The sequence below is a fragment of the Bos indicus x Bos taurus genome, chromosome 26, assembly GCF_003369695.1.
Source record: "Bos indicus x Bos taurus breed Angus x Brahman F1 hybrid chromosome 26, Bos_hybrid_MaternalHap_v2.0, whole genome shotgun sequence".
NCBI lineage: Eukaryota > Metazoa > Chordata > Mammalia > Artiodactyla > Bovidae > Bos > Bos indicus x Bos taurus.
The window spans coordinates 36,243,173-36,268,428 of record NC_040101.1 but is presented as its reverse complement, the minus strand read 5'-3'; the positions used below and the strand labels follow the sequence as shown (position 1 = coordinate 36,268,428).

The following is a 25,256-nucleotide window of genomic DNA, read 5'->3' as shown; positions in this document are numbered from 1 at the left end:
CTTCCATCTTGAGCCTGCCTCCGCCTTCCATGTGCCTGCATTTCTTACCACACCTAATTAAAACAAATTTTGGGTACCCTTACAACAAAGGGAAAGAAAACAGAGGAGGAAGAATCAAGAGACAAGAGCCAGCTGGGGAGGGAGCGTAGAATTCAATTCAGTAAATAAGATCACAACCTCTAATACTCATCTCAAATGCTTTCATTGACAGAATTTCACCCAGCCTTTGACAAAAGCCTGTGAGGTCAGCATTATTAATCTCGTTTTACACACAAAAAATTGAGACCCAGAGAAGTTAAGTGATTTGACCAAGACCCACAGCCAGGAGTGGCAATATTGGGATTGGAACTAAGATCTATCAGATTCCACAATCCTATGGCAGCCTCCCAAATAAACAGAGAGAGAATAAGAAGGGACTGTGGCTGTCTGTGATCTTTTAAAAATTTTTAAAAAATATTTATTTGGCTGTGCCAGGTTTTAGTTGTGGCTTGCAGAATCTTTGTTGCAGCATGTGGGATCGAGTTCCCTGACCAGGGATCCAATCCAGGAGCCCTGCCTTGGGAGCACAGAGTCTTAGTAAGTCACTCAGCCGTGGCTGACTCTTCTCAACCCCGTGGACTGTAGCTCGTCAAGCTCCTCTGTCCACGGGATTCTCCAGGCAAGAATACTGGAGTGGGTTGCCATGCCCCACTCCAGGGGATCTTCCTGACCCAGAGATTGAACCTGGGTCTCTTATGTCTCCTGCAACGGCAGGCGGATTCTTTATCACTAGTGCCACCTGGGAAGTGCCTTAGTCAGTGGACCATCAGGGAAGTTCCTGTCTGCAATCCTGTAATCCAAGTATTCATTCCATTTGCTTCTAGCTCGTGGGTTTACAGAACTCTCTGAAGATGGAGACTTTGTCTTGTGTTACCTTGTCTTCCCCACTGCTTGGTGCACAGTGGTGTATTCACAAGTATAAGTTTAACTAAGGAATGAAGAGAAATCAAAAGTGGGCAGATAAATAACTCCAAGCCCCCTAGGAGCCCACTGACTTCCCCTCCCTTGTACTTGGCTCTGATACACCAAGGAAACGTTGGCATCTTGAATTGATAAAGGAAGTGAGATGCTTCCTACACAAGAAACTGAAGCTTATGTCAGTCAGTTCAGTCGCTCAGTCGTGTCTGACTCTTTGCGACCCCGTGAATCGCAGCACGCCAGGCCTCCCTGTCCAACACCAACTCCCGGAGTTCACTCAGACTCACGTCCATCAAGTCAGTGACGCCATCTAGCCATTTCATCCTCGGTCGTCCCCTTCTCCTCCTGCCCCCAATCCCTCCCAGCAGCAGAGTCTTTTCCAATGAGTCAACTCTTCACATGAGGTGGCCAAAGTACCGGAGTTTCAGCTTTAGCATCATTCCCTCCAAAGAAATTCCAGGGCTGATCTCCTTCAGAAGGGACTGGTTGGATCTCCTTGCAGTCCAAGGGACTCTCAAGAGTCTTCTCCAACACCACAGTTCAAAAGCATCAATTCTTCGGCGCTCAGCTTTCTTCACAGTCCAACTCTCATATCCATACATGACTACTGGAAAAACCATAGCCTAGACTAGACGGACCTTTGTTGGCAAAGTAATGTCTCTGCTTTTCAATATGCTATCTAGGTTGGTCATAACTTTCCTTCCAAAGAGTAAGCGTCTTTTAATTTCATGGCTGCAGTCACCATCTGCAGTGATTTTGAAGCCCAAAACAATAAAGTCTGACCCAGTTTCCACTGTTTCCCCATCTATTTACCATGAAGTGATGGGACCAGATGCCATGATCTTCGTTTTCTGAATGTTGAGCTTTAAGCCAACTTTTTCACTCTCCACTTTTACTTTCATCAAGAGGCTCTTTAGTTACTCTTCACCTTCTGCCATAAGGGTGGTGTCATCTGCATATCTGAGGTTATTGATATTTCTCCCGGCAATCTTGATTCCAGCTTGTGTTTCTTCCAGTCCAGCGTTTCTCATGATGTACTCTGCATAAAAGTTAAATAAGCAGGGTGACAATATACAGCCTTGACATACTCCTTTTCCTATTTGGAACCAGTCTGTTGTTCCATGTCCAGTTCTAACTGTTGTTTCCTGACCTGCATACAGATTTCTCAAGAGGCAGGTCAGGTGGTCTGGTATTCCCATCTCTTTCAGAATTTCCCACAGTTTATTGTGATCCACACAGTCAGTTAGAACAATTTTAAAAGAAGTGGTAAAAGAAAACCTTTCTGTAGTCTTGAAGAGCTTCAGGCCAGAAAAGCTCTCCTGCTCTGGCTTGCATCTGGCCTGTCTTTTCTTAACTCTGCTTAAGTAGCGCACTTCTGGGATTGAGAAGTTGCGGCTAAGTTTCTCAGAATGCCTAAGTGTCTACCTACTCTTCATTACAGATGGCTGGGCCTAAGATTAACTACTAGTTTCCTTTGTTTTACCAAATAGATGTGATCTACCATCACATCTATATTTAGCTGTAATATGCAGTCTATTTTTCCATTGACCTCTATCCTAAAATTGGAGATGCATTCCTGTGCTAAAAACAGCACATTTTATTTGCAATCAATGGCAGGTAGTAACTCTTCTCTGTTATCACCTTTCGAAACTGAGCTACTCACAGTTTTTCTGAATAGGTTGGCCCTACTGCGGGCTTAAAAGCTTAAATTTGGGAATCAGACAAATATGGGTTGAGTCCCAATTAATAGTAGCTATATGACTTTCATCTCCTTATCTGTAAAATGGGGTGATAATAATACTTACCATACAAACTTGTTGAGAATAAGCAATATATTATTCAAATACATAATTATATAATACAATATTGTTATTTATATATTATGTAATGTATATTATATGTACAATATATATTATAAATATATAATATTGTTAGTGAACACTAATATAGGGGAAATGCTTTATCTATATGCCTGGCACATAATCAGTATTCAATATGTGGCAGCTAGAGTTAACACCTTTGGGAAACCTCTCACATTGTTGGTGGGAAGGTAAATTGGTGTGGCACTACAAAGGTTCCTCAAAAAATTAAAAATAGAGTTGCCATATGATCCTGCAATCCCTCTCCTGAGCATATATCCAGAGAAAACTGTAATTTGGAAAGATACACGCATCCCAGTGGTCATAGTGGCATCATTCACAGCAGCCAAGACATGGAAACAACCTAAATGTCCACCGACAGAGAAATGGATAAAGGAGATGTGGTTCATACATACGATGGAATATTACTCAGTCATAAGAGAATGGATGAAATTATGCCATTTATAGCAACATGGATGGACCTAGAGATTATCGTACTAAGTGAAGTAATTCAGGAAGAGAAAAGCAAATACCATTTGATATCACTTACATATGGAGTCTAAAGTATGGCATAAATGAATTTATGAAAGAGAAACATACTTATAGACCTAGAGAACAGATTCGTGGTTGCCAGTGGGGAAGGGGCTTGGGGGAAATGGATGGATTGGGAGTTTAGGATTAGCAGATCCAAACCATTACATATGGGATGGATAAACGACAAAGTCCTTCTGTAGAGCAGAGGGAACTCTATTCAATGTCTTATGGTAACATATAATGGCAAAGAATCTGAAAAGGAATATATATATATATTTATTTATATACGTGGTAACTGAATCACTTTGGTTTATAGCTGAAACTAACACAATATTGTAAATTAACTATACTTCCATAAAATACAGTTTCTCTCTTGGCTGGGCATTGTGAACGTTTGCTGTCTGGGCACGAGGACAGCATTATTGGCTTCTGGTCAAAATTCCCTTCTTAGCCACCCTCTTCCTCAGCTGGATAGTATATTCCTTCTTTCTCTCCAGCTCCTGTTTCTCCTCCTTTGATAAAGGAGAGCTATGTTCCAGCTCCACGTTCCTATAGCACTTTCACACATTAGCTCAGTGACTATTTACTGAGCAGTGTTTTTTTTTTTTTTTTTTTTTTTGTCTGTTGTTGCATTAACCAACCACCTCAAACTTACTGGCTTCAAACAGCAATCATTTTATTTGCTCACAGCTCTTCAATCTGGTCTGGGCTCAGTTGGAAGTTTCTTCTTCTGGTCTTGCCAATGGTTACTCACTCTGTGGCTGCATTCATCTGGTGGATCCATTTGGGGCTGAACTCAGCCCGGAGGCTAAGGTGACAGGATCTCTCTTTACAGACTCAGAATTTCTAACTCTCTATATGGCCTTTTCACAAGGAGCCCGACATCTTACATTGCACCTCGGGGTTCTTAAACCCCCCAAAGCAGGAGCTGTTGTGTCTTCTTAGAACTCTGGCCTGGCACTGGAACAGTATCACTTCTGCCACATTTTGTTGGTTAAGGAGAACCAGCCTGGCTTCCAGGGGAGGGGGCACAGAGCATGGACCCTGGGAGGTGTAGTTCATGAGCGCCACTAACAGGCTGAAAAAGCACATTCTAACACTTTGCTAGACTTGCTGGCGAGCATGTCAAACCAGGTTCCAGCCTGGAGTTTACCCAAAGCAGGGGTTCTCAAAACTTGAAAGTGTATCAGAATCACCCAGAAGCCTTGTGAAAACACAGATTACTGGGCCCCACCCCAGAAACCCAAGAATTTGTATCTCTAACCAGTTTCTGGGTGATGCTGATGCTGCTGATCTGAGAACACACTTTGAGAACCACTGTTCTGGGGCTGCTTCAGCACTACAATAAATCCCCAGAGATTTTAATTCAATTAGTCTGGGGTTAGATATCTGTATTAAAAAAACAAAAAAAACCCAACCATTTCCTAAGTGATCCTAATGTATAGCCAGGGCTGAGAACCACTGCTTTTAGAGTCTAGTCTGTCTCCCTCTTTTTTCTTAAAGCTTCCTTGAGCTAGTCACAATTTGATTCATCTTTATGACCAAATCTGAATATTTCCCTTCAAATACAAGGGAAATATTTGCTGTACTTTAGAATTTAATGCGATTTTTAAAGTCTCGAGGTCCAGGTTACACTTTAGACTAATCATATCAGAACCTCTAGAAATGTAACCTGAGTATTAAGTATCTTTTTTAATTCTCTAGGTGATTCTGAAGTGCAGCCGAGTTTGAGAATGGGTGCTTTAAACACCCTTATTGCCATTTTCCCAGTACACATTTCTAAATTAAAAACAGCCCTTCCCATGATAATCTCCAATGTTTTCCTTCAAACACTAAAAACTGCAGAGGATATTTTAACCTAGAATCTTACCTTCTCCTCTATCAGCTCCCACTGATATCTGCATTCATGCTTCCATTGCATAATCATGATTTAGGGAAACCGGATTTCATCATATATGCCATTAAAAAACTTCTTACCCAAGACTGTGAGTAACTTTTAGTGAGGAAGGGGTTAAGAAGGTAGGCCTGTTGCATGCTGGGAACTGTAGTTCAATAGCACTGCCTAGTCAGTGAGGCAGCTGTAGACTTGAGCGCTTAGTCCCTTCAGTCATGTCCGACTCTTTTCGACCCCATGGACTGAAGCCCACCAAGCTCCTCTGTCCATGGGATTCTCCAGGCAAGAATACTGGAGTGGGTTTCCATGCCTTTCTCCAGGTGATCTTCCTGACCCAGGGATCGAATCCGTGTCTCTTATGTCTCCTGCATGGGCAGGCAGGTTCTTTACCACTGGCGCCACCAGTGAGGCACTAGGAGTCGCCAAAGCAACATCCAGTAACCCACATGTCCTTTAGAGAGCAGTGTCCAGTAGTGACCAGTACCTTGGGCATCAGAGTCAGAATGCCTGGGTTAGATTCTATTGCCACTCCTCACCACTGCTAGTGGTAAAGAACTTGCCTGCCAACGCAGGAGATGTAAGAGAAGCCAGTTCGATCCCTGGGTTGGGAAGATCCTCTGGAGGCGGGCACGGAAACCCACTCCAGTATTCTTGCCTGGAGAATCCCAGGACAAGGAGGAGCCTGGACAGAGGAGCCTGGTGGGCTACAGTCCATGGAGTCGAAAAGAGTTGGACACAACTGAAGTGGCTTAGCACACATGCACGCAGAGGAAATAAATCCCACAGGCCTTGTGGCATGGCCAAAAAATAAATCAAAATAGATACGCAACACAAATTTACTGCAAAAAAAAAAAAGTCTTACCTCCATTTTACCAGTGTGGAAAATGAGGCACAGAGAAGTTAAGCAACTTGCCCAAGGTCACACAGCTAGTAAATAACAGAGATGATGTTGCAATAGGCCTGACTGCTGCCCTCAATCGGTAAATGAAATTGACTAGAATTGAGATCAACCTTTCTCTGCCATTTCAGATTCTTGGGATGGGTGAAGATCTTTAACATCCTGTAGGGTGGTATTTTCTTTTTCTCTCTTCTTTTTTTTTTTAGAAAGGGAGGTCATAAACCAACTGTAAGAAATATCTTTTACATTACAGCCTTGTACACACACACGCATGCATGCACACATATACATACGCAAAGAATGGAAACTAAAACTTCACAAGGTAATAGCTACTCTTTTTTTTTTAAATTGACTTGTGCCAGGTCTTAGTTGCGGAATGTGGGATCTAGTTCCCTAACTAGGGATCGAACCCAGGCCCCCTGCATCGGGAGCACAGACTCTTAGCCCACTGGACCACCAGAGAAATCCCAACAGCTACGCTTATAGGTGTAATAAAGTCCAATTTTAGATTCAAAACTATTTTATTCTTTAAAATTCTGTTTTCACCTACTAGACTGATTTTGCAACCCACGAATGCAGCTGACTTGCCGCTTCAAAAACCCTGCTCTATTGAGAAAGCCGCTTAAACTGACACCAGTTTGCAAGTCTGAGTGTAAAAGGAGGCAGGGCCAAGCTGGATCTTTTAAGGCTCATAATAATGATTTGTTTACTTGCACAATGTGTGTTTCCTAGGTCACACCAGCCTGAGGGGAAAACTGGGATCAGAACTACGGCACAGGCTGTTCTCGCTCTCTCTGCTTTCATCAGCTCTCTCAGAATTGCCAGCCCCTCCTCAAAGACCCTTTCCAGTTTCTGAGGATGCCAGGGAACATTGCACATGCGCTCTTGGACATCTTCATTTTCCTTTCTTTTGCTTAGGCTCCCTGCTGGGATCATTTGCCACTTCCTATGTCTGTGGGCCTCTCAGTACTGTGGGACGCTAAGCATGAGTTGCTCCTGGTGGAAAATCCAATGATTTGGGTGATGTCTGAGCCACGGGCCTGGATGGGGACACGGTTGGTCTCATTTCTCTATAGCAGCTCTGGGTGCCAGAACACGGTGTTTAGTCTCATACCGCCCATAAGCAATGCCATGATACCCACCAAACTAGAGAAAACACTCTCTGTTACAGGGATCCCAGAGTAGATTCTTCTCGTACATGTATGCTCAGTCGCTCAGTCATGTCTGACTCTTTGCGACCCCATGGACTGTAGCCTGCCAGGCATCTCTGTCCATGGAATTTTCCAGGCAAGAATACTAGAGTGGGTTGCTATTTCCTACTCCAGGGGATCTTCCTGACCCAAGGATCGAACACACATCTCTTGTGCCTCCTACACTGGCAGGTGAATTCTTTACCACTGCTCCGCCTGGGAAGCCCAGATTCTTCTTGCACCCTCAAAATTACACATGTTCAAGGGCAATGGGTTAAAGAAAAAAAAACCTCCATCCAACGTTCATTCATAACCACCTTCTTTTTGTCCAGCCCTGGCTCTTACCCTTGGACCAAGCTTGGTGCTCCCAAACTGGAAGGGAATTCTTTCTTCCCGAGGAGGCTTTTTGGTTCCTTCACGTGTAGAGGCTCTTGGCAAGACCACAGTCTGTCATCCTGCTGGAAAGTGCCTGCTTCCTAGAGTGAACATATACTTAAGATAAACTCATTTGCATTTGAGAGCTTGGCTTCCCACATTTGGAAGTCACAGGTTCAGAATTCAAGTCCCACTGCAACAATGACAGTGATGATGGCGATGACAGATCATCCCCATATATCAGACCCCATGTTGAGCACTTTAAATACATTATTGTCTCTCATTCACTCCACAACTTTACGTGTGGGACTTCCCTGGTGGTCTAGTGGCTCTATGCTCCCAGTGCAGGGGACCTGGGTTCCATCACTGGTCAGGGCAGTAGACCCTGCCTGCTGCAAGTAGAGACCCCAAGGGCCACAACTGAGACCCGGCGCAGCCAAAGAAATAAATCAAATATGTTTTTTAAAAAACCAACTTTATATGATACGCACTATTAAATACACTCCCCATTTTATTGGGGAGTAAAACTGGCCTAGAAAGCTGAAATAGCTAGCGCATGGTCACGTGGCTGGCCAAGTGCAGAGCCAGCCCTGGCATCCCTCAGCTACTGCTCCAGAGCTGGGACTGGGCAGGGAGCCGGCCTTGGCCAGGCCTCCCCCACCTTCCTGGGCCTCCTTCCAGCTCTGCTTTCATCCTTTCTAGGCACCTCTCCCAAGGCACCCCCGTCATGCACAGGTGGGTTGCCAAAACTTATATAAACTTCCAAGCTGGAGGAAACCCCTCTCAGGGAGGGAAGCATCTACCCTCCCACTTCCCATCCCCTCTCCGTGTCCTACCAAGGCTTCCCGGAGGAGGGCAGGGAAGCTTGGTCAGCAGTAGGAGCTCCTCCCCAGGCCCCTCAAGACATCACTCTTGCAACAACCTGCCCTCCTCTCACTAGTTCCCTCCTTAGACCAATTCTGGCGCCTGGAATGGTTCCTCCTCCCTAAAAGAATACCAGTTATCTGTATTACACAGTTCAGTTGGTGCCTCATCTCGGTGGGTGTTTTAATTGAATGGGGAATTCAAGTCTGAGCTTTAAATGCCATACAAAAAGAAAAAGTTACTGTCTTTTCAGAATGCCCATTGTCATTTGTCCTTAGAACAGCCCCCTCACCCCCCGCTATGGTCCTTTTTCCACTTGAACTGACAAACTGAACCACCAGATAAATACAGCTGTGAAGTGAAGTTATGGCAATGCTTTCCTTCCCTCATTCATTTGCCCTCCCAGCTTAACCAAGTCAGACATGAAAGATTGCTCACCCTTTCATATCTACAGAGTACAGAGCCAGGGGCTGATCAAGCCATCTTGATAGTTTGATACATTTGATAGTGAAACAAAGGGAGGGAAGGATCCTGTTTCCCCACAAAAGAAAGAAAGTGTAGCGTTTCAGTCCTGTCTGACTCTTTGCGACCCCATGGACTTTAGCCCGCCAGGCTCCTCTATCCATGGACTTCTGCAGGCAAGAATACTGGAGTGGGTTCCCATTTCCTTCTCCAGGGGATCGAACCTGGGTCTCCTGCATTGCAGGCAGATTCTTTACCATCTGAACCATGCCTACAGGGATCAGTTTAACTAAATACCTGCCAGAGGTTCACCCCACACAGTGTGGTGGCCCTGCCACTCATTGTCCTTGTGACCCCTCAGGACCTCAGTTTCCCTATGCAGGGATTGGAGCTGAGAACCCTGAGGTCCTAGAAAGTTCTCAGGGTCTTTACTTTATCACTACCAAATGCATCACTTACAAGTCAGAGAACTTAAGGTGTAGGTGATTGTTTGACTAAAAACCATCTTCTATAACCATTTTTGCCACATAATTATTCCACGGAGCAAGTTACCACTGTGCACTTGAAGCAGGATTCAGTTTACAAAAATCTGACTTGCAGCCAACTTTTCAGTGACACTTTTACTGTTTCAAGTGGGGCTTGCCCCCTGGGTCACCGTTTCTAAAATCACTGTGATAAACTCCCCCTCTCCATGGAGCCTGGACAGGGAAGCAAGAGTAAGATGCATTTCAAAATCATTACTTCTTGTGGACTGGGTTCTTTCTTTTCTTGTTTTGTGGAAAGGAAAAAACCAAAAAACCATATTTACATGTGCTCCTTCACCACCACCACCACTCCCCCACCTCTGCCCCACCCCACCTCCAAACTGGTTTAATGAAAGCAACCTACAGGTCCTTTAGAAACACAAACCAGATTCTATCCCGTCTGCCTAGAACTCTGCAGAGGTACCCTCGGTCCTCTGGGTGGCAGCCAGGCCTTCGCAGATGCTGTCTGCTCACCTGGGATGCTCCCGCCAACCCTTTCCATCATGCCCCTTACCTTGCAAGTCAGCTCCATCATTGCCTCGGGAATTGACCCTGACCTCCTTCATGATAACCGTGAGGAGCCGTTTGGAATTTCTTGGGATGAGCATGTCTCGACCATGGGGAGCCTCCGTGCTCTGGCTGTTCATGAGGGCACGCTGGTTGTACGTGGTGGTCTGCACCGTGCTATCCAGGCACTGGATTCCCTCCTGAATCTCTCCCTTCGTGGAGCCTGCAGTCTTCTGGGTAAACAGACAGCAATCAAATAGGGGAATGACCATGACTGCCACCACCCTCCCTTCACAGAGCTTACCGAGAAGTAAATGAGGGGTTTGTGCTCTCTACGATGAGAAGGAAAGGGTGGACTGTCAGTGACTTAAGCTCTGTGTAGGGTGAGTTTAGGTCATGACTGCACCTTGGCTTACATAGACCATGTACTCCTTTCAGTCTGAAAAGCTGAGAGAAAAAGGATGGTGGACCGACATCCCTGGCCAGCTATGCCAGCTTAAGGGATGGTTGCCCACCATGTGGAAAGAGGCCCAAGCATCTATTCCTTACCCTAAGTGCCTCCCCAGGCACATAGATAATACCTCTCTGCCCCAGAGCCTGGGCTCTTGTTTAAATGAATTTCCTTCTCCAAGAGTGCATCCTCTTTCCCATCACGTGGGACAGTGGCATCCTATAATTTGGATTTAATGTTTGTAATATATATGGAACATCTGTACTGTCACACCCATTGTACAGATCCAGAGACACCATCAGCTAGTTCACAGCAGAATCAGACCCTCAAAAGCCTGGTCTGTGGCTCGTAGGCTGGCATTTTTCCCACCCCTGTCTCAGCCTCCCAGGCTCAGCCAGACCTTTTCCAGAGCCCTGGAAGCCCAAGTCGGCTGCCTCCTGCTGGCAGGGACTTCCTTCCAGGCTTCTGGTTCTAGTGCTGAAGAAGGGGGAGTGTGAGATGAGGAGGGGGTGTTAAGACACAGAGGCAGTCAGTGCTTCCGTCTCCCTCCTTCACACGGGAGAAGGGAACGGCTCACACATGGGGGAGGGTGGATATGAAAATCAATAATTTATGACAGTGAAGTGTCAGAAAAGTATTTACTCACATTCATTCCCTGAAAGTCACATTCTCCATGTGTTGTTTGTCTTTCAGCGACGGCATCACTCAGGTGGACTCAGCAAGAAATACCAAGGTTTTTAGCCAAAGGTTGCAGAGGGAGAGTTTCATTTCACTTCATTTTTCCAGCCAGGGCTGGCTCCGAAGCTGGTTTTTCTTACTAGGTTGTTTGCCACACGGAAAAGCAAATTCCCAGAGGTTTCCGAGATTGCTGAGATCCCAGGCAAGATGACTGCTCCCACCCACCCGCCCACCCACCCACTAATAAGACATAATGCCGTCCTATTTTTGGTAACAATTAAAGGGCCTCCCGGTGCAAGCAGAAAGCTGTTTATTCTGTTACATCACTTCGCTTTGCCTTCGAAGGCTGGTCTGTGCTCTGTGTTTTCGTGGTGATGCAAGTCTGCTCTCTCCTCCAGCCGTTGGGTCCCTCCCATCTCGCAGCACCTCACAGGTCTCTTCCCCAGCAGTGCCTCGCTGGAGCCAGGAGCGGCTCACGAATCAGCTGCAGGTCCCTGTTTTGAAAAGCAGAGAGACAGAGGCAAAGGAAAAGGGTGGACTCTTATGTGACCTGATCTTAGAGCAAGACAATCACCATCTGAATTCCAGAAGCCCTGTTCATGTTTGGGGATATTTTTTCGACTGCATGGAATCAGAGAGAAGCCAAAGGATGGGAAATGCCTGCATCCCCCTGAAAAGAATTGCTTATTGCCTATGTCTCTTATCTGCGCTTCTGCTGACTGAGGGGAAGAAACCAGCAAAGCCAAAATGCCCTGCCGTGTGTACTTGTACCAAAGATAATGCCTTATGTGAGAATGCCAGATCCATTCCACGCACCGTTCCTCCTGACGTTATCTCATTGTAAGGCCCGTAAGCATTTTGATATCTAATTTACGATTTAAAAATTCCAGCCGATGTATTTGGGTCTTTGTATGTATTGGTAAAAGGGCATGGGGAGAGTGATTCCTCTTGCACGCCTGGCTGTTTGACAGAGCTAACAGTCTGCTGCATTTAGAAATTTTGATTCTTAATAGCTGCTACAGAACATGCTTAGATATCTTCCACTCCCCGAACATTATTATGAGAAACCTGCAGCAGATTCATGCCTCCTACTTCAGCTGGCAAGGCACAGTATCATACTTCATGAAATAGTGTCAAATAATGACTGTTTTGCTAAACCGGATTAACATAAGGTTTGTTCTGTGTTTTGTGTGTGTGTGTCTTTGTGTGTGTCTGTTTGTTGTTTTGTTTTGTTTTCTTTCAGATCCTTTGTGAGATCTGGTTTTACTGAAATCTCCGAAGGGAGTTTTTTATTCACACCATCGCTGCAGCTCTTGTGAGAAATATTTATATCATGACTATTTTTAATATAGCATATATTTAGATAAGCCCTCTAGGAAAATTATCTCAATATTAATTTTGTCAAATGTGATTATATTTCTGGAGAGGAAAAGAATGATCAGTAAAGTGAGAGGTAGATGGGCTTGTTTGCGACCTGACACCAGTGTGCAGGTTGACGCTTGCAATGGTAAATTTGCTAACCTGTAATGCCGGCTACTCTCATGGCTATTTGTGAAGTTGTTGGAATGTTGTAACAGTGATCCTCACTTCAGCCTCCCCTTTTACTTTCATTTTTGACTTGGGAACTTTGGTTATTTTACCCTGGAGTTTCCGAATTAGTCAATACAGAACCCAGCATAACATATGCGCTCAAGATGTTGTCCTGGGAGACCTGGGGCGGCTGCTACTCTGTATGATTTACCATGTGGGGAAGAAAAATCTCAGTTCTTTCTAGGTAATTCCTTAAAATATTCATTCTTGAGTGACTGCTTTCTAATCTCACCTGATTTATAACTCATCTCCTTATAAGGAGGGAAAGAAAATATTAATATAGGATAGTGCAAAGGATTAGTCTTTGCTATGTGCTTTGAGATAGCCATGAGGGAACCACATATTCAATCTATGTCTGAAAATAGTCAAAAAATAATATTTGACTAAGAAATTAGATCTTTCCACAGGCATAATGTAACACGGATAACTTATTCTCATTTGTAATGTTTGGCAGCTGGAGTGCTAGTTCTCAGAGCAGGACCGCACAGGGGGCAAGAGGTCCCCTGGTGCTCAGGTGTCAGGCCACAGAGTGGCTTGTCATTACCGGTTCCAGGGGGGGAAATCAGCCAATTGTCCATCAACTGAGTTGTGGTTATCTTAACTGCATGATCCAGGACTCAAGTTTTTTTGCTTGTATGTTTTGTTTTAGGGTTTTTGTTTTCTTACCTTACTTGGCCATTTTGGCTATTTGAAGTTTTACATACGGAGAGGCAAATTGCATGGATTTGAAATGAGAGAGATCTGTATGTAAATCTCACTCCACCACTCCCTAGAAGCTAGACATGTAATTGTGTGCAAATGACTAAATCTCTCTGAGCCTCAGTCTTCTCATCTGTAAAATGGAGGTGATGACACTTTGAAAGGTTGTCATCAGAAATAAATGAGATTTAAGTAGATAAAATGCTTGGCATAGGATATGACAAGTGGTTACACATTTTATAAATGGTAGGGTTTTAACTTTTTACATGAAGCTAAAAAAGCTAGAAAAATCACTTAATCTATTGTTTTGTCTATATGAAATCCCCAAACTGATTTGACTATTCCATTTTGCAAACCTGATCAAGTGTTTTGACATTATGTAATAATGTTGACTAAATATCCTTCTTCTAGCTAATGTCTTTGAATGATTAACAATTGAGTAGAATATTCCTAAGTGATTATCTGTTTGACTGACAGCTAATAGTTGATTAGGGCAATGAACAAATTAGTTTGTTTAGTACATCAAACAAATTAAAAAAAGAGGCAAAGTCATCAATGCTGGGACCCTTTCATAGGATAAGAACTGGTTGTATGTGAGAAAGTGATCGATTGTGACTATGTTATTATTTGTCAAAAACGCAAATGGCTCATTTTAAAAGCATCCTTTTGATGGACTGAGGCACTTCTCTCTCTCCAGGATAATTAAATAGATCAGTTCAAGAAGTGTCATTTGACACACACTACTAACAACATCAGACGGTTGTTAGTTGTGACACAGAACAAACACCTGGATTGATCGACCTCATCAGTTAGCATCTTTCCACTTTGTTTCCGCTGGGTGGACCCAGCCTCAGCAAGCACAGATGCTGGACAATGTTATAGAAATAGTTACCGGCTGCTGCAGGGTAATGTGATTACACGTATTTAGAATCACAGAGGGAAGCCAAGGAACTGGTTTTTAAATAGCCCGCACCGAGTGTGTGTGCCATGCCCCTGCGTTCCATGCTCCGAGTTCCTATGGAACATTCCAACCCTTATTTCTAAAAGCAGTTCAGGTTTCAGAAATAACAAAAGGGCGAGTAATTTTTGCCCTGGATGTCCTTACTTAACTCACATTGGCTAAACTCAATACAGCAGGGGTCAAAGTTTGTCTCTAATCTCCAGGATTCTGTTTCCTAAAGATTTTGCTCCCCATTCTTCCTGTCCAATGTTCTCTGTTTCCTCCTGTCCTTGGGAAAGGGTCTAATAAGTGCATTTTCACTGAGGAGGAAATAAATGAAAAGGCTCCAAGTATGAATAATGCCATAATCATAACAGTGGAGGGAATGCATACTTCGCAGACACAAAGAGTTCTTCTGTGGGACGGGGCCATTCAGTGCCCTGAAAACTCCCCACTGGAACATGGAGACCCAGGGGTCTGATTTCCTTTGCACGACCTTCGCCATCAGACCAGCCATTGCTTGGGGTTTGCAATGGATTTGCTGCTGGATCCCACCAGCCATTGCTTGGGGTTTGCAATGGATTCTAATAGCATTTGTGACCGCAGATTACCAAACAGACCTGTCACAGTTTGTGAAGAGATAAGTTTCTGAATCAATTCTGCTCCATTGATGTCCAAAGGCAGTTGGTTTCTTGCTCAGTTGTGGAAAAAGAAAAGACCCATTCCCATCACCCACCCTAAAAGTCTGATAATTTCATTATGGCCCCAAATGCTTTTTCAGACCTTCTGCAGAAGTCATGATGAAAAGTACTTTGTGAGATGTCAGCCTGGGGTACTGAGGGAAACAGACGCAATGCCTCCTTAAGTTACATGTTCTGGGGGAGAAGATCCTGGTAGGCTGTGGCTGGCAATGTGTGTCAGAGAACAAGAAAAACAAAAGCCCATACTCTGTAGAGAAGAGAGAAAGAATAAAATTATCCAATGAAATTTCGTCAGATTAACTACATGAGCCTTTTTTAAAAAAACACCTATGGTTTTAAACAACAGCAAAAAAAAAAAAAAAAACTTTCCCCAGCAAATGTAATTCCATTCATGTTTTCCATAGGCCTGCTGTGAAACTTAACCAATGGGAATGATTATTCATTCTAGTTTGCTTTCAGTGAGAGGGAGTGGTACTTGTAGTGAATGGAATTTACAGAAATGTGTTTTCACACTGGACAGCCCTGTTCTTCTCAACCACAGACTAAAATCCCCAATGATATGGGCTCATTACAGAAGTAAAATTCAAATTTAAAGTATAAAATGTGAACACATTGCCATTTGTTCATAAAATTTTTAATAAACTAAAGCTATCTAATAGAACTCTTCAGAGAGTTCTATTTGCAGGGAGTAACAGGGTTCAGTTAGTATCATGCACACACACAAAATCTTTATATAAGAAATCAGGGTAGCTGGAAAATATTCTATGTATTCCAATGAAGTCTGATCTTGTTTGAAGCAATAGAACTGATCCCTCTGTGGGGGGGAGGATATAATCATTTCTTTTATTAATCAACACATAAATATATAGTTCATAAGAAATCAAAACCCAAAAAACCTAGAAGTAAACAGCATGAACAAGACAAATAATAAGTCCATCCTTACTTTAATTTTATCAGTTAGTTCTTAAAAATATTATTTGTCCAGGGAAAAACATCCATAGCCTATATCACCTTCACAGTGATTGGCCTCTTTATCTATTTCTCTTTACATGACAAGTGTTAAGAAACATTTCATGACCTTCAATGATTACTCAAGCCAAACCTATCAGCTAAGAGGGCTTCTAGAGGAATCACTGCTTGTGGATGAGTATGGTTTGGTTTGTGCCCAGGTGATGGCCTACAATGGACCAAGAAGTAAAAATTTCAATCATCTGGGCTGTTTTGTCTACAATCTGACCAGTGACCCATATCTCTGATTTTTAACTTCTTACTGAATCGTTGTGACTGTGCACGCAGCCCTGTATAACAAATGTTTTCTCTGAAAGTGTATTTCATCCTCTCAATTATTCAACCAGGAAAGTTAGGAGTTAGCTCTTCAGGTCCACTTTCAACAGGAAAAGCCCCCCATCAAACTGCATAAGAATCTGCCATCTCCTCTTGACCCCAGGACCATGATCCTAACTGAGGCTGCAGTCGCTGTTCCACAGGCTGCTGGGGGAGGTTTTACACTGGCCCCCCGGCGTCTGGACCCCCTTCCTCCCCACCTCCATTAGCATTACCTTCCTGAAGTGCAGATCTCACCCTGATACCCTCATGCTTGGAAGCCTTTAAAGGCTCCCTAGAAACAGAGAAACATCTGAACATCTGAGTTAGTATTAATAGAGTTTGGCTATTTGTCTAGGGTCATCTCTCATAGTAGCAATAGCACACACACACACACTCACCACGAGCTCCATCCATGCCAGCCTGAAGTACCTCATTCCCTGACCTCTATTTTCTCAAGTTCTACAGACTTTTCTGATGCTTCTGATTCTTCCCATCATTTTTAGAGCTATTTGTATCTGCCCTTGTCTCTAACAGAGGGTTCTCAATAGCCATGGTCCTAGAAAGGATGTTATAAGCTTAGATTAAGATTTTGCTTATTATATATTTGTTGAATTCAATTCGTATTTTCATAGATTTTATACTAGAGACTTCTGTCTTCCTATCAGTAGTTTCAGTTATGTTCACACTTCCTTTTGTTTGATATATGCGATCAGATTTCACACGAGCCAATAGTGTGGAGGTCTGGAATGTGGGCTGAACCAAAAGAAAGTGTGAAGAGGTATTTGCTCATGACCTTATGATGTCAAACTTCTTCAACAGATGTTCCCAGTGTACCAGAACTTAAAAGACAAAGCATCCAGAATCTTTCTTTAGACCCACTGCCTGGATCCCTTTTGTCTCCCTCTGATTTCCTCTAGGTCTTTGACAAGCACAGACTCTTATTTGCCACCCTGGTTGTCTCTCAGGTTGGACTAGCCTCTCTCCTGTGAAAGGTCAAACTCCCCTTTTATCTGGACATCCAAAGAAAGATGCTGATTAAGCATTATTAAGATGGAAACCAAATTTGTGAACACAAAGATAGTTTCCTTTTTATTTACAGTGGCTTAGCTAAAACACGTGTTTATTCATTGTATAGCTGCAAGCAGTAACAAAATGAAAGCAGAAGCCTCCCATTTCAGCAAAAGCTTTTTGGGATTCTCCTGTGCAACAGGCACAGCACTGGGCTTTGTGGGAGACACACAGATGGGTGCCAGCTCTCCCTCCCTGCTTTGACATGGCAGCTCCAAGTTGGAGGTGAGCCCTAAAGAGGTAAACTCTATTTTGCCTGTATTTAAAGGTATGATAAAGTAGTCTTGATAAGCTCTCTCATTTTGTTCAAAATGGTACTCAGTTGATTGGTGATGATGGTGACTCTTGCCCACCGTTGAGCTTATGGCTGAGAGAGGCTACGTTACCGGCCTCTATTAATACAAACTGGGCAATAATCATAGTACCTGTTATACAGGATGATAGCCAGGATTAAATGAAATAATACATGTAAAGCACTTGAACAGTTCCTATAATTCAATAAACATTAGCTTTTATTATTTGTTCTGAAAATCACTTTAATTTGAATGACCATAACATCAGATTAGCATCTGACTGTATAGGCTGGGTTTGCCTACAATGCTAGCTTTAAAATTTCATTGTTCTACACATAGGTCTGCATCAGAACTTGCTAAGAAATCTTTCTTCAAATACTTCTCACAAGAAAGGTGAACTATTTACCCTTCTGAGGATGGGAGGGGAAAGAGGAAGCAGAATCCTCTCACTCATGAAAAAAACAACTGGCACCATATTTTGTAAACACGTCAGGTTTTATTAAAAATAATTAACACTGGCCAGTCTTAAGATGAGTAGTTCTGTGATAAGATGGAGAGAAACCTGAAGTAGAGATCAGGAGACATGAGACATGGTTTTGAAATACAGTTCAGACAGTAAAGGACTGTGTGACCAAGTATCCCTGGGTTTCAGATTTTATATGTGTGAAATACCAGAGATAGATTAAAACATGGTTCTCAAACTCAAATGCCCGATGGGGGTTGGGATGATAAGGTAAATGAAAGAAACAGTTGAGTATAGACAACAGGGAGTGGTAGTGACGGGGGTTAAACCAGAGAAGACACGTCTTACCTAAAAATGAATCTTCAGTTCCAACTGATTATTGCTGATGAGAATGTGCTACATGAAGATGGGTCATATTTTTTAATTTTCAGAAGAAGGCAGAAATCTGGAGGTAGATTTTTAAACAGAATAAAGACCAAACAAAACACACATAACTGGCATTTTTGAGACCTTCATGTTCAATTAACTTACGTTTCTTTCTGCTTAAAAATGCTATTGTATTCTGTTCTACTAACAGGGTACTTTAATATAATGCAGAAAATGACCTTGTTAAGGAAATGGAAAAAATGTATTGTATCAGTTCTAACAAACCAGTAAATTAGATTGTTTAATGAAAGAGCTTCACATTATGAAATTGGCTATTATAAAACTATTAGTAGAATAATAATGTAGTTCCCAATTTCCCAAGCAGGTCCGTTGGGACTTTATCAGGACCCCCCATGGTGGCTGATGATAAAACAGTGTTTCAATATCCCTCCCACTGGGCAAGGACTGGAAAGGAATTGTTGAGGCCATTTAAATGGCAAGATGACAGGTGTTCACCTGTGTAAAATGTGATTAAAAAGCAATGAGCCTTTATGGGGGACTTCCCTGGCAGTCCCGTGGTTAAGACTTCACCTTCCAGTGCAGGGGGTGCAGGTTCTATCCCTGGTGAGGGAGCTAAGATCCCACATGCATCTTACGGGATAAAACCAAAACATAAAACAGAAGCAAATTGTAACAATTCAGTAAAGACGTTAAAAATGGTCCACATAAAAGAAAATCTTAAAAAAAACCAAAAACCCGAGCCTTTAAAAAATAAACAGACTAGAATTTATATATACAAGTAACTCTTGACTTTCAGAGAATTCCTTACAGGAGATCAGAGATTCCTCCTAACTTTGCTTCTATAGCTAAACATTTCTAGATCTTTGAGAATTGTCTTCATTGCCAGTTTGCAAGTCATACAATAAAATCAGACAAAGTTTTGTTAGGGGACATTTGTCACTTGTATTGCTTGGTGCTAAGCACTTTATCTGTCTCATTTTTTATTCATTGTCACAGTAACCCTGTGAGGAAGTGTGATTATGTCCATTTTGCAGATTAAGCACTGAGTCCTAGAAGAGTCAGGTAACCTCTGTGATGTCACACCTCTCGTAAGAGGTAAAGTCGGAGCTTAAACCCACATCCTCACTTTTACCTACATCTGTCTACTTCCTCTTGAACATGAATAACTGGGCTTAACTTTGCACAGTTTTGTTCCCCAAATCAAACCCCCTCTCAGAGGGTCAACTTTTGCCATCAATGAGGATATTCTGAGGACTGTGTCCTGATCCCTGGAGACAATCACTGAAAAAGAGTTTCAAAAGCCCTTTGAAAGGGTGGCAGCGTTGCTGGCAAGAACATGGAGTATCCCTAGGATTCAGCTCTTATTGGTATGTGTAGGCTCTAGTCTCCCAGCTTTAAAAAAGAGAGGGACAGAGACACAGAAAAGGGCAAATGACAAAGAACTTATATACTTTAAAGTTATACCTTAGACCAATGTTTTCTCATCTTGTGTCCTGTGGAACATGTGTCCTGAAAAAAAAAGTTCTGTGCTCAAATAAATTTGGGAAACTGCCCTTTCTATTCATGCTTGGCTACTCACAATGCACCTTGGCTTAGAAAAGCTCTGGAATTTCTTTGTGTTGTTTTCCTTTTCTTAACCTCCAATAGGATACTGGGAATCTACACTTTTGGTGTTCATTTTATTTATTAGCTTAATTATGAATACCCTACCCTGCTCTCAAGAGGCTTGCTAGCAGAACTTAGGCAGGTAGAAAGAATCTCATCTTAAAGGATACATTAAACCATCTGTCTCCATATAAGGAGTGACTCAGACAGCTTTGCTAGTGTGGATTCATTGAGTGTGATTTTCTTTGAATGTGCCTCACTGCCAAGCTCTCCATCTGATCAGGCAGCGTGTGTGGCACACACGGCTTCTTTGGGGACCTCCCAGTGGATGTTTCATCCTTCAGAGTAAGTGCAATTATCACTTGCAGCCGGTTCAATAGAAAAAAGCCCCATAAGCTTGAATTTATGCTCTCACTATTTTTGTTTTAAGAGGGCTTCCTCAAGCTATTTCAGACGGCTAATCCAGCATTTTCCTGGGTATATTCATTGTAGTTAAACTCAATGATAAAAGGGTCCCATTATCAATAAGATAGGGAAACTGTGTATTCAAATCCCTTTTGAAGAGTCTCAGTTTACTTATGGATAGGAAGATTCCTGTAATTAGGAACCTCAGTTAACTTCACTTACCCAATTTACACGAATTTGTTTTTTTCCTCTCTTGTTGTTCATGTAAAACCTCCCAATCGCATGAAGGCCTTGTGTTCCCCACACTCTGAGAACTACCAGGCAAGGCTAATCTAGATTTGTAGCAGATCTGGGATCTGCTGGGACTAAAAAGAGGAAGCAAAGCCTTGCCCCTGACCATTATGACTGAGCACAGAATCCCAGCTCTGCCAACTACAAGCTTCAAAGTACTTTACCACTCGCACCTCGGGTTTCTTTGTATCTTAGATGGAGACTATAAAGCGTATATTATAGTGTTCACTGGAGGATTTAAATGAGTTGGGACGACCCAGAGGGATGGTATGGGGAGGGAGGAGGGAGGAGGGTTCAGGATGGGGAACACATGTATACCTGTGGCGGATTCATTTTGATATTTGGCAAAACTAATACAATTATGTAAAGTTTAAAAATAAAATAAAATAAAATAAAAAATAAATGAGTTCCTAGTAGCAATCTGATAAAGATGAGGTTTGGCATACAATAGGCTTTAAATGGCACCCCACTCCAGTACTCTTGCCTGGAAAATCCCATGGATGGAGGAGCCTGGTAGGCTGCAGTCCACGGGGTCGCTAAGAGTCGGACACGACTGAGCGACTTCACTTTCACTTTTCACTTTCATGCATTGGGGAAGGAAATGGCAACCCACTCCAGTGTTCTTGCTTAGAGAATCCCAGGGACGGGGGAGCCTGGTGGGCTGCCGTCTATGGGGTCGCACAGAGTCGGACACGACTGAAGTGACTTAGCAGCAGCAGGCTTTAAATAAAATTGAAGTCCCTTCTTCTTTGTTTTTTAGGAGCAGGGAAATAACAGACCACATATATAAACTGCATTGGGAGGGTGGGCTGTGACTAGTTTTGCCAACTCTTAGAAAGGAAAAATTTGATTATTCTGGAATGAAAGATAATGAACTATAAAACCAAAGGGGCATGGGATTCTCCAGGCAAGAATACTGGAGTGAAAAAAAAAAGAAAAAAAAAAAAACCAAAGGGGTGGATCTATGCTCAGATCAAATCCATGCTCAAATGTGCAGGCTAAGAATACTCCCCCAGGGAATCCTTGCAAATCTAAAATCTACATTTTAAACCTGGCCCTGCTGCAGTCAAAAGTTGTGACCTTGCGTAAGTCACTCACTTTGTGGCCCTTGCTTTCCTCACCTGTAAACTGAGGAATTGAATCGCATATCTCTCTAGGCTGCACCCCACCGCCTCAGATTTACATGGAGCAAAATTAAGGCTATTTTCCATCAATCCAGATAGAAGAGGTCTACCTAAGGGTCCTCTGAGTTACACTGAAAATGTTTTCCAAGGATGAGAGTCAAAAAGAACATAACGTGCTCATATGTGATGCTTCCCATTTTAATGCTTTCCTATTTAAGAGCCTATTTAATATGTTCAAATGTAAAATTATTCACGTGGCACTTAGAATGTGTGCATTCAACTGAAGTGAATCATCAGCCTGTTATTAATTATCGTTCAACCAGCCCTGTTCTTTTGAATAAAGGAGAATGTTAGTAACAACTAGAAGGTATGAATCATTTAAGCATAGGCAGTTCTAAAAAGTTGGCCAGCCCTTCCAGCTGTGCCCTCAAATCTCTAACAACTGTAACGTGTGCATCTTGCTCTCTCATTTACATGTATGTGCACATATAAACATCAGGCACACACATGTATGCAAAATGTGCTTGCACACATTGCCCATGGCGCCCAATTCCCTAGATGAGGCTCATAACAGTTCTCTTAGGCAGATGGCAGTCTCACTGGACCTCAGTTTCCCTCTCTGCGCAACTAATGTTCTTCACTAGATCTAACAGCTCTTCCAGCTCTGATATTTTATGTCTGGGCTGTTTGCTGAGATACTCTTTGGCAGAAGCATTGACAAGATGCTCTTATATATTATCTCACATAATTCTCAGAATCTTCCAGGAAGTCTTTTTGTTACTACCATTCCTCTTTTAATGGATGAAGAAATAGATTTACCTGCTTGATATACATGTACATAATAAAAGTGGCAGCTACAAGCTTAGAAACCAGATTCTCTATTTTGTATCTAATCAATGCCGTCTCTAAGCGATAGCCTGAGGCTGGCTGCTCACTCTTCTTCATCCAGAGTAGCCCTTACAGAGCGGAGATTGTATGGGAAAGCCCCCTAAAGCATCTCCCCTCCACAGCTGAAAGAATCTGCCTTGAGCTGTGAGACAAGATGCAGACCACTTGTGGCCATCGTCAGTTCTGATGGAGTTAAGAGGTCACAGGTGACTAAAGGGAGTCTGAAGAAGTGTCATTAGAGCCAGGGGGCCAGTCTGGCTTGAGACAAGGGGAGATTTTCCCAGCAAGTTTACTCCTCCCATTCAACCCTCTGCAGACCTACCTACCCAAGACTCCCACTCCTCATGCAAAGCCCATGCCTATTCCTCCATGAATGAAGCCTGCAGCTCTACAAGCCCAGACTCACATATCTTTCTGGTTATTTGACAGCACAGAGAGCAGAAGCGATGTGCTCAAGGCCACATGGAGGATTTATGGCCAAGTGGGAAATAAGGCTCAGGCTTTGTGATTCCCTCTTCAGGGTGCTCCTTCCTGGTCCCTAGAAAAGGTGTGAAACCAGGGCAGGAAACTGCTTTAGCAGCCCTTTAGTCTTGGCATTGACACATGTCCCTGCCCAATCATTTCACTCTTGTAGACCCCCAGCTGGACATTGGGCAGCCTCAGCCTTGACCTCCTAATGTAGTTAGATCCTCATTCTGTGATCCTCTGCTTCTTCCTTTTCTCCTCTACTGCTGACCTCAGCACACCAACCTCCATGCTAACCCTATCACACACTTCTCTGTTCCTTTTGAATTAAGTGCTTTTGTTCCTAGCTTTTCAACCAAGAACGTCCTAATAACCTGACGGCCTTGGTGTTCATTTATTGCTTATAGAGAGATGTGACCCACTCCTACAGACAGGTGAATGCAAGTAGTCAGAAGAGAAACTGGAGCTCAGGGTTGGCAGGCATTTTACAGATCTCATCCTCCTTAGTCCCAGGGCAATGTTAATTTTAACTCATGAAAACATTTAAAAAATATCATCAATAGGGAATTTTAAGAATATTATTCTAAATACTTGTTGAAATCAAATATGCAATTTTAAGAGACGTACTGGATGCTTTAAATAGAGGCAAAGTCATATTTCTAAATACTTTCATTTTAAATCAGAAAGAATAAAAATATATGAATTGAGCATGAAATAATACATCTTCTAAGGAACTCAAGAGAAAATAAATAATTAGCATATAAAATAATAAATTAGGAAACAGTAGGAATAGTAAGTAAATTCAAGATTTCATCTTTGGAAAAACCCTATAAAATAGCAGATTTTTGAAGGAAGTAATATGTACACTCTGTCTATCAGATCTAGTCCCTTAAATCTATTTTTCACTTCTACTGTGTGGATCACAATATACTGTGGAAAATTCTGAAAGAGATGGGAATACCAGACCACCTGACCTGCCTCTTGAGAAATCTGTACGCAGCTTCCCTGGTCCCTAGAAGCAAAAGTTAGAACTGTACATGGAACAACAGACTGGTTCCAAATAGGGAAAAGGAGTATGTCAAGGCTGTATATTGTCACTCTGCTTATTTAACTTACATGCAGAGTACATCATGAGAAACACTGGGCTGGATGAAGCACGAGCTGAAATCAAGATTGCAGGGAGACATACCAATAACCTCAGATATGCAGATGACACCACCCTTGTGGCAGAAAGTGAAGAAGAACTAAAAAGCCTCTTGATGAAAGTGAAAGTGGAGAGTGAAAAAGTTGGCTTAAAGCTTAACATTCAGAAAACTAAGATCATGGCATCCGGTCCCATCACTTCATGGTAAATAGATGGGGAAACAGTGGAAACAGTGGCTGACTTTATTTGTGGGGGCTCCAAAATCACTGCAGATGGTGACTGCAGCCATGAAATTAAAAGATGCTTACTCCTTGGAAGGAAAGTTATGACCAACCTAGATAGCATATTGAAAAGCAGAGACATTACTTTGCCAACAAAGGTCCGTCTAGTCAAGGCTATGGTTTTTCCAGTAGTCATGTATGGATGTAAGAGTTGAACTGTGAAGAAAGCCGAGCCCCAACGAATTGATGCTTTTGAACTGTGGTGTTGGAGAAGACTCTTGAGAGTCCCTTGGACTGCAAGGAGATCCAACTAGTCCATCCTAAGGGAGATCAGTCCTGTGTATTCATTGTAAGGACCGATACTAAAGCTGAAACTCCAGTATTTGAAGCTGACTCATTTGAAGACACCCTGATGCTGGGAAAGATTGACGGCAGGAGGAGAAGGGGACAACA

The 25,256-nt window shown here is 42.8% G+C and overlaps 2 protein-coding genes across 4 annotated transcripts in view; one reads left to right on the top strand and one right to left on the bottom strand.

The window, feature by feature from the left end:
• The window catches only part of LOC113884606 (protein FRA10AC1), an 80,090-nt gene extending 68,725 nt beyond the window's left edge, over positions 1-11,365 (bottom strand). The window contains exons 1-3 of the mRNA XM_027529275.1: positions 11,162-11,365; positions 10,072-10,297; positions 7,678-7,808 (exon numbers count right to left, since the gene is read on the bottom strand). The gene's annotated coding sequence lies outside the window, so the exon portion shown is untranslated. The remainder of the gene's footprint in view (positions 1-7,677; positions 7,809-10,071; positions 10,298-11,161) is intronic.
• A 94-nt stretch (positions 11,366-11,459) lies between these two features.
• LGI1 (leucine rich glioma inactivated 1) overlaps positions 11,460-25,256 on the top strand; it is a 41,257-nt gene continuing 27,460 nt past the window's right edge. The window contains exons 1-2 of one of the 3 annotated variants that reach the window (XM_027529271.1): positions 11,460-12,033; positions 12,437-12,508. In XM_027529271.1, the coding sequence (XP_027385072.1) occupies positions 11,819-12,033; positions 12,437-12,508 (287 nt within the window). In that variant the 5' untranslated portion in view covers positions 11,460-11,818. Of the gene's footprint in view, positions 12,034-12,177; positions 12,366-12,436; positions 12,509-12,594; positions 12,968-25,256 lie in introns of those variants that run through there. The other 2 variants (XM_027529272.1, XM_027529273.1) reach the window with 2 other exon arrangements.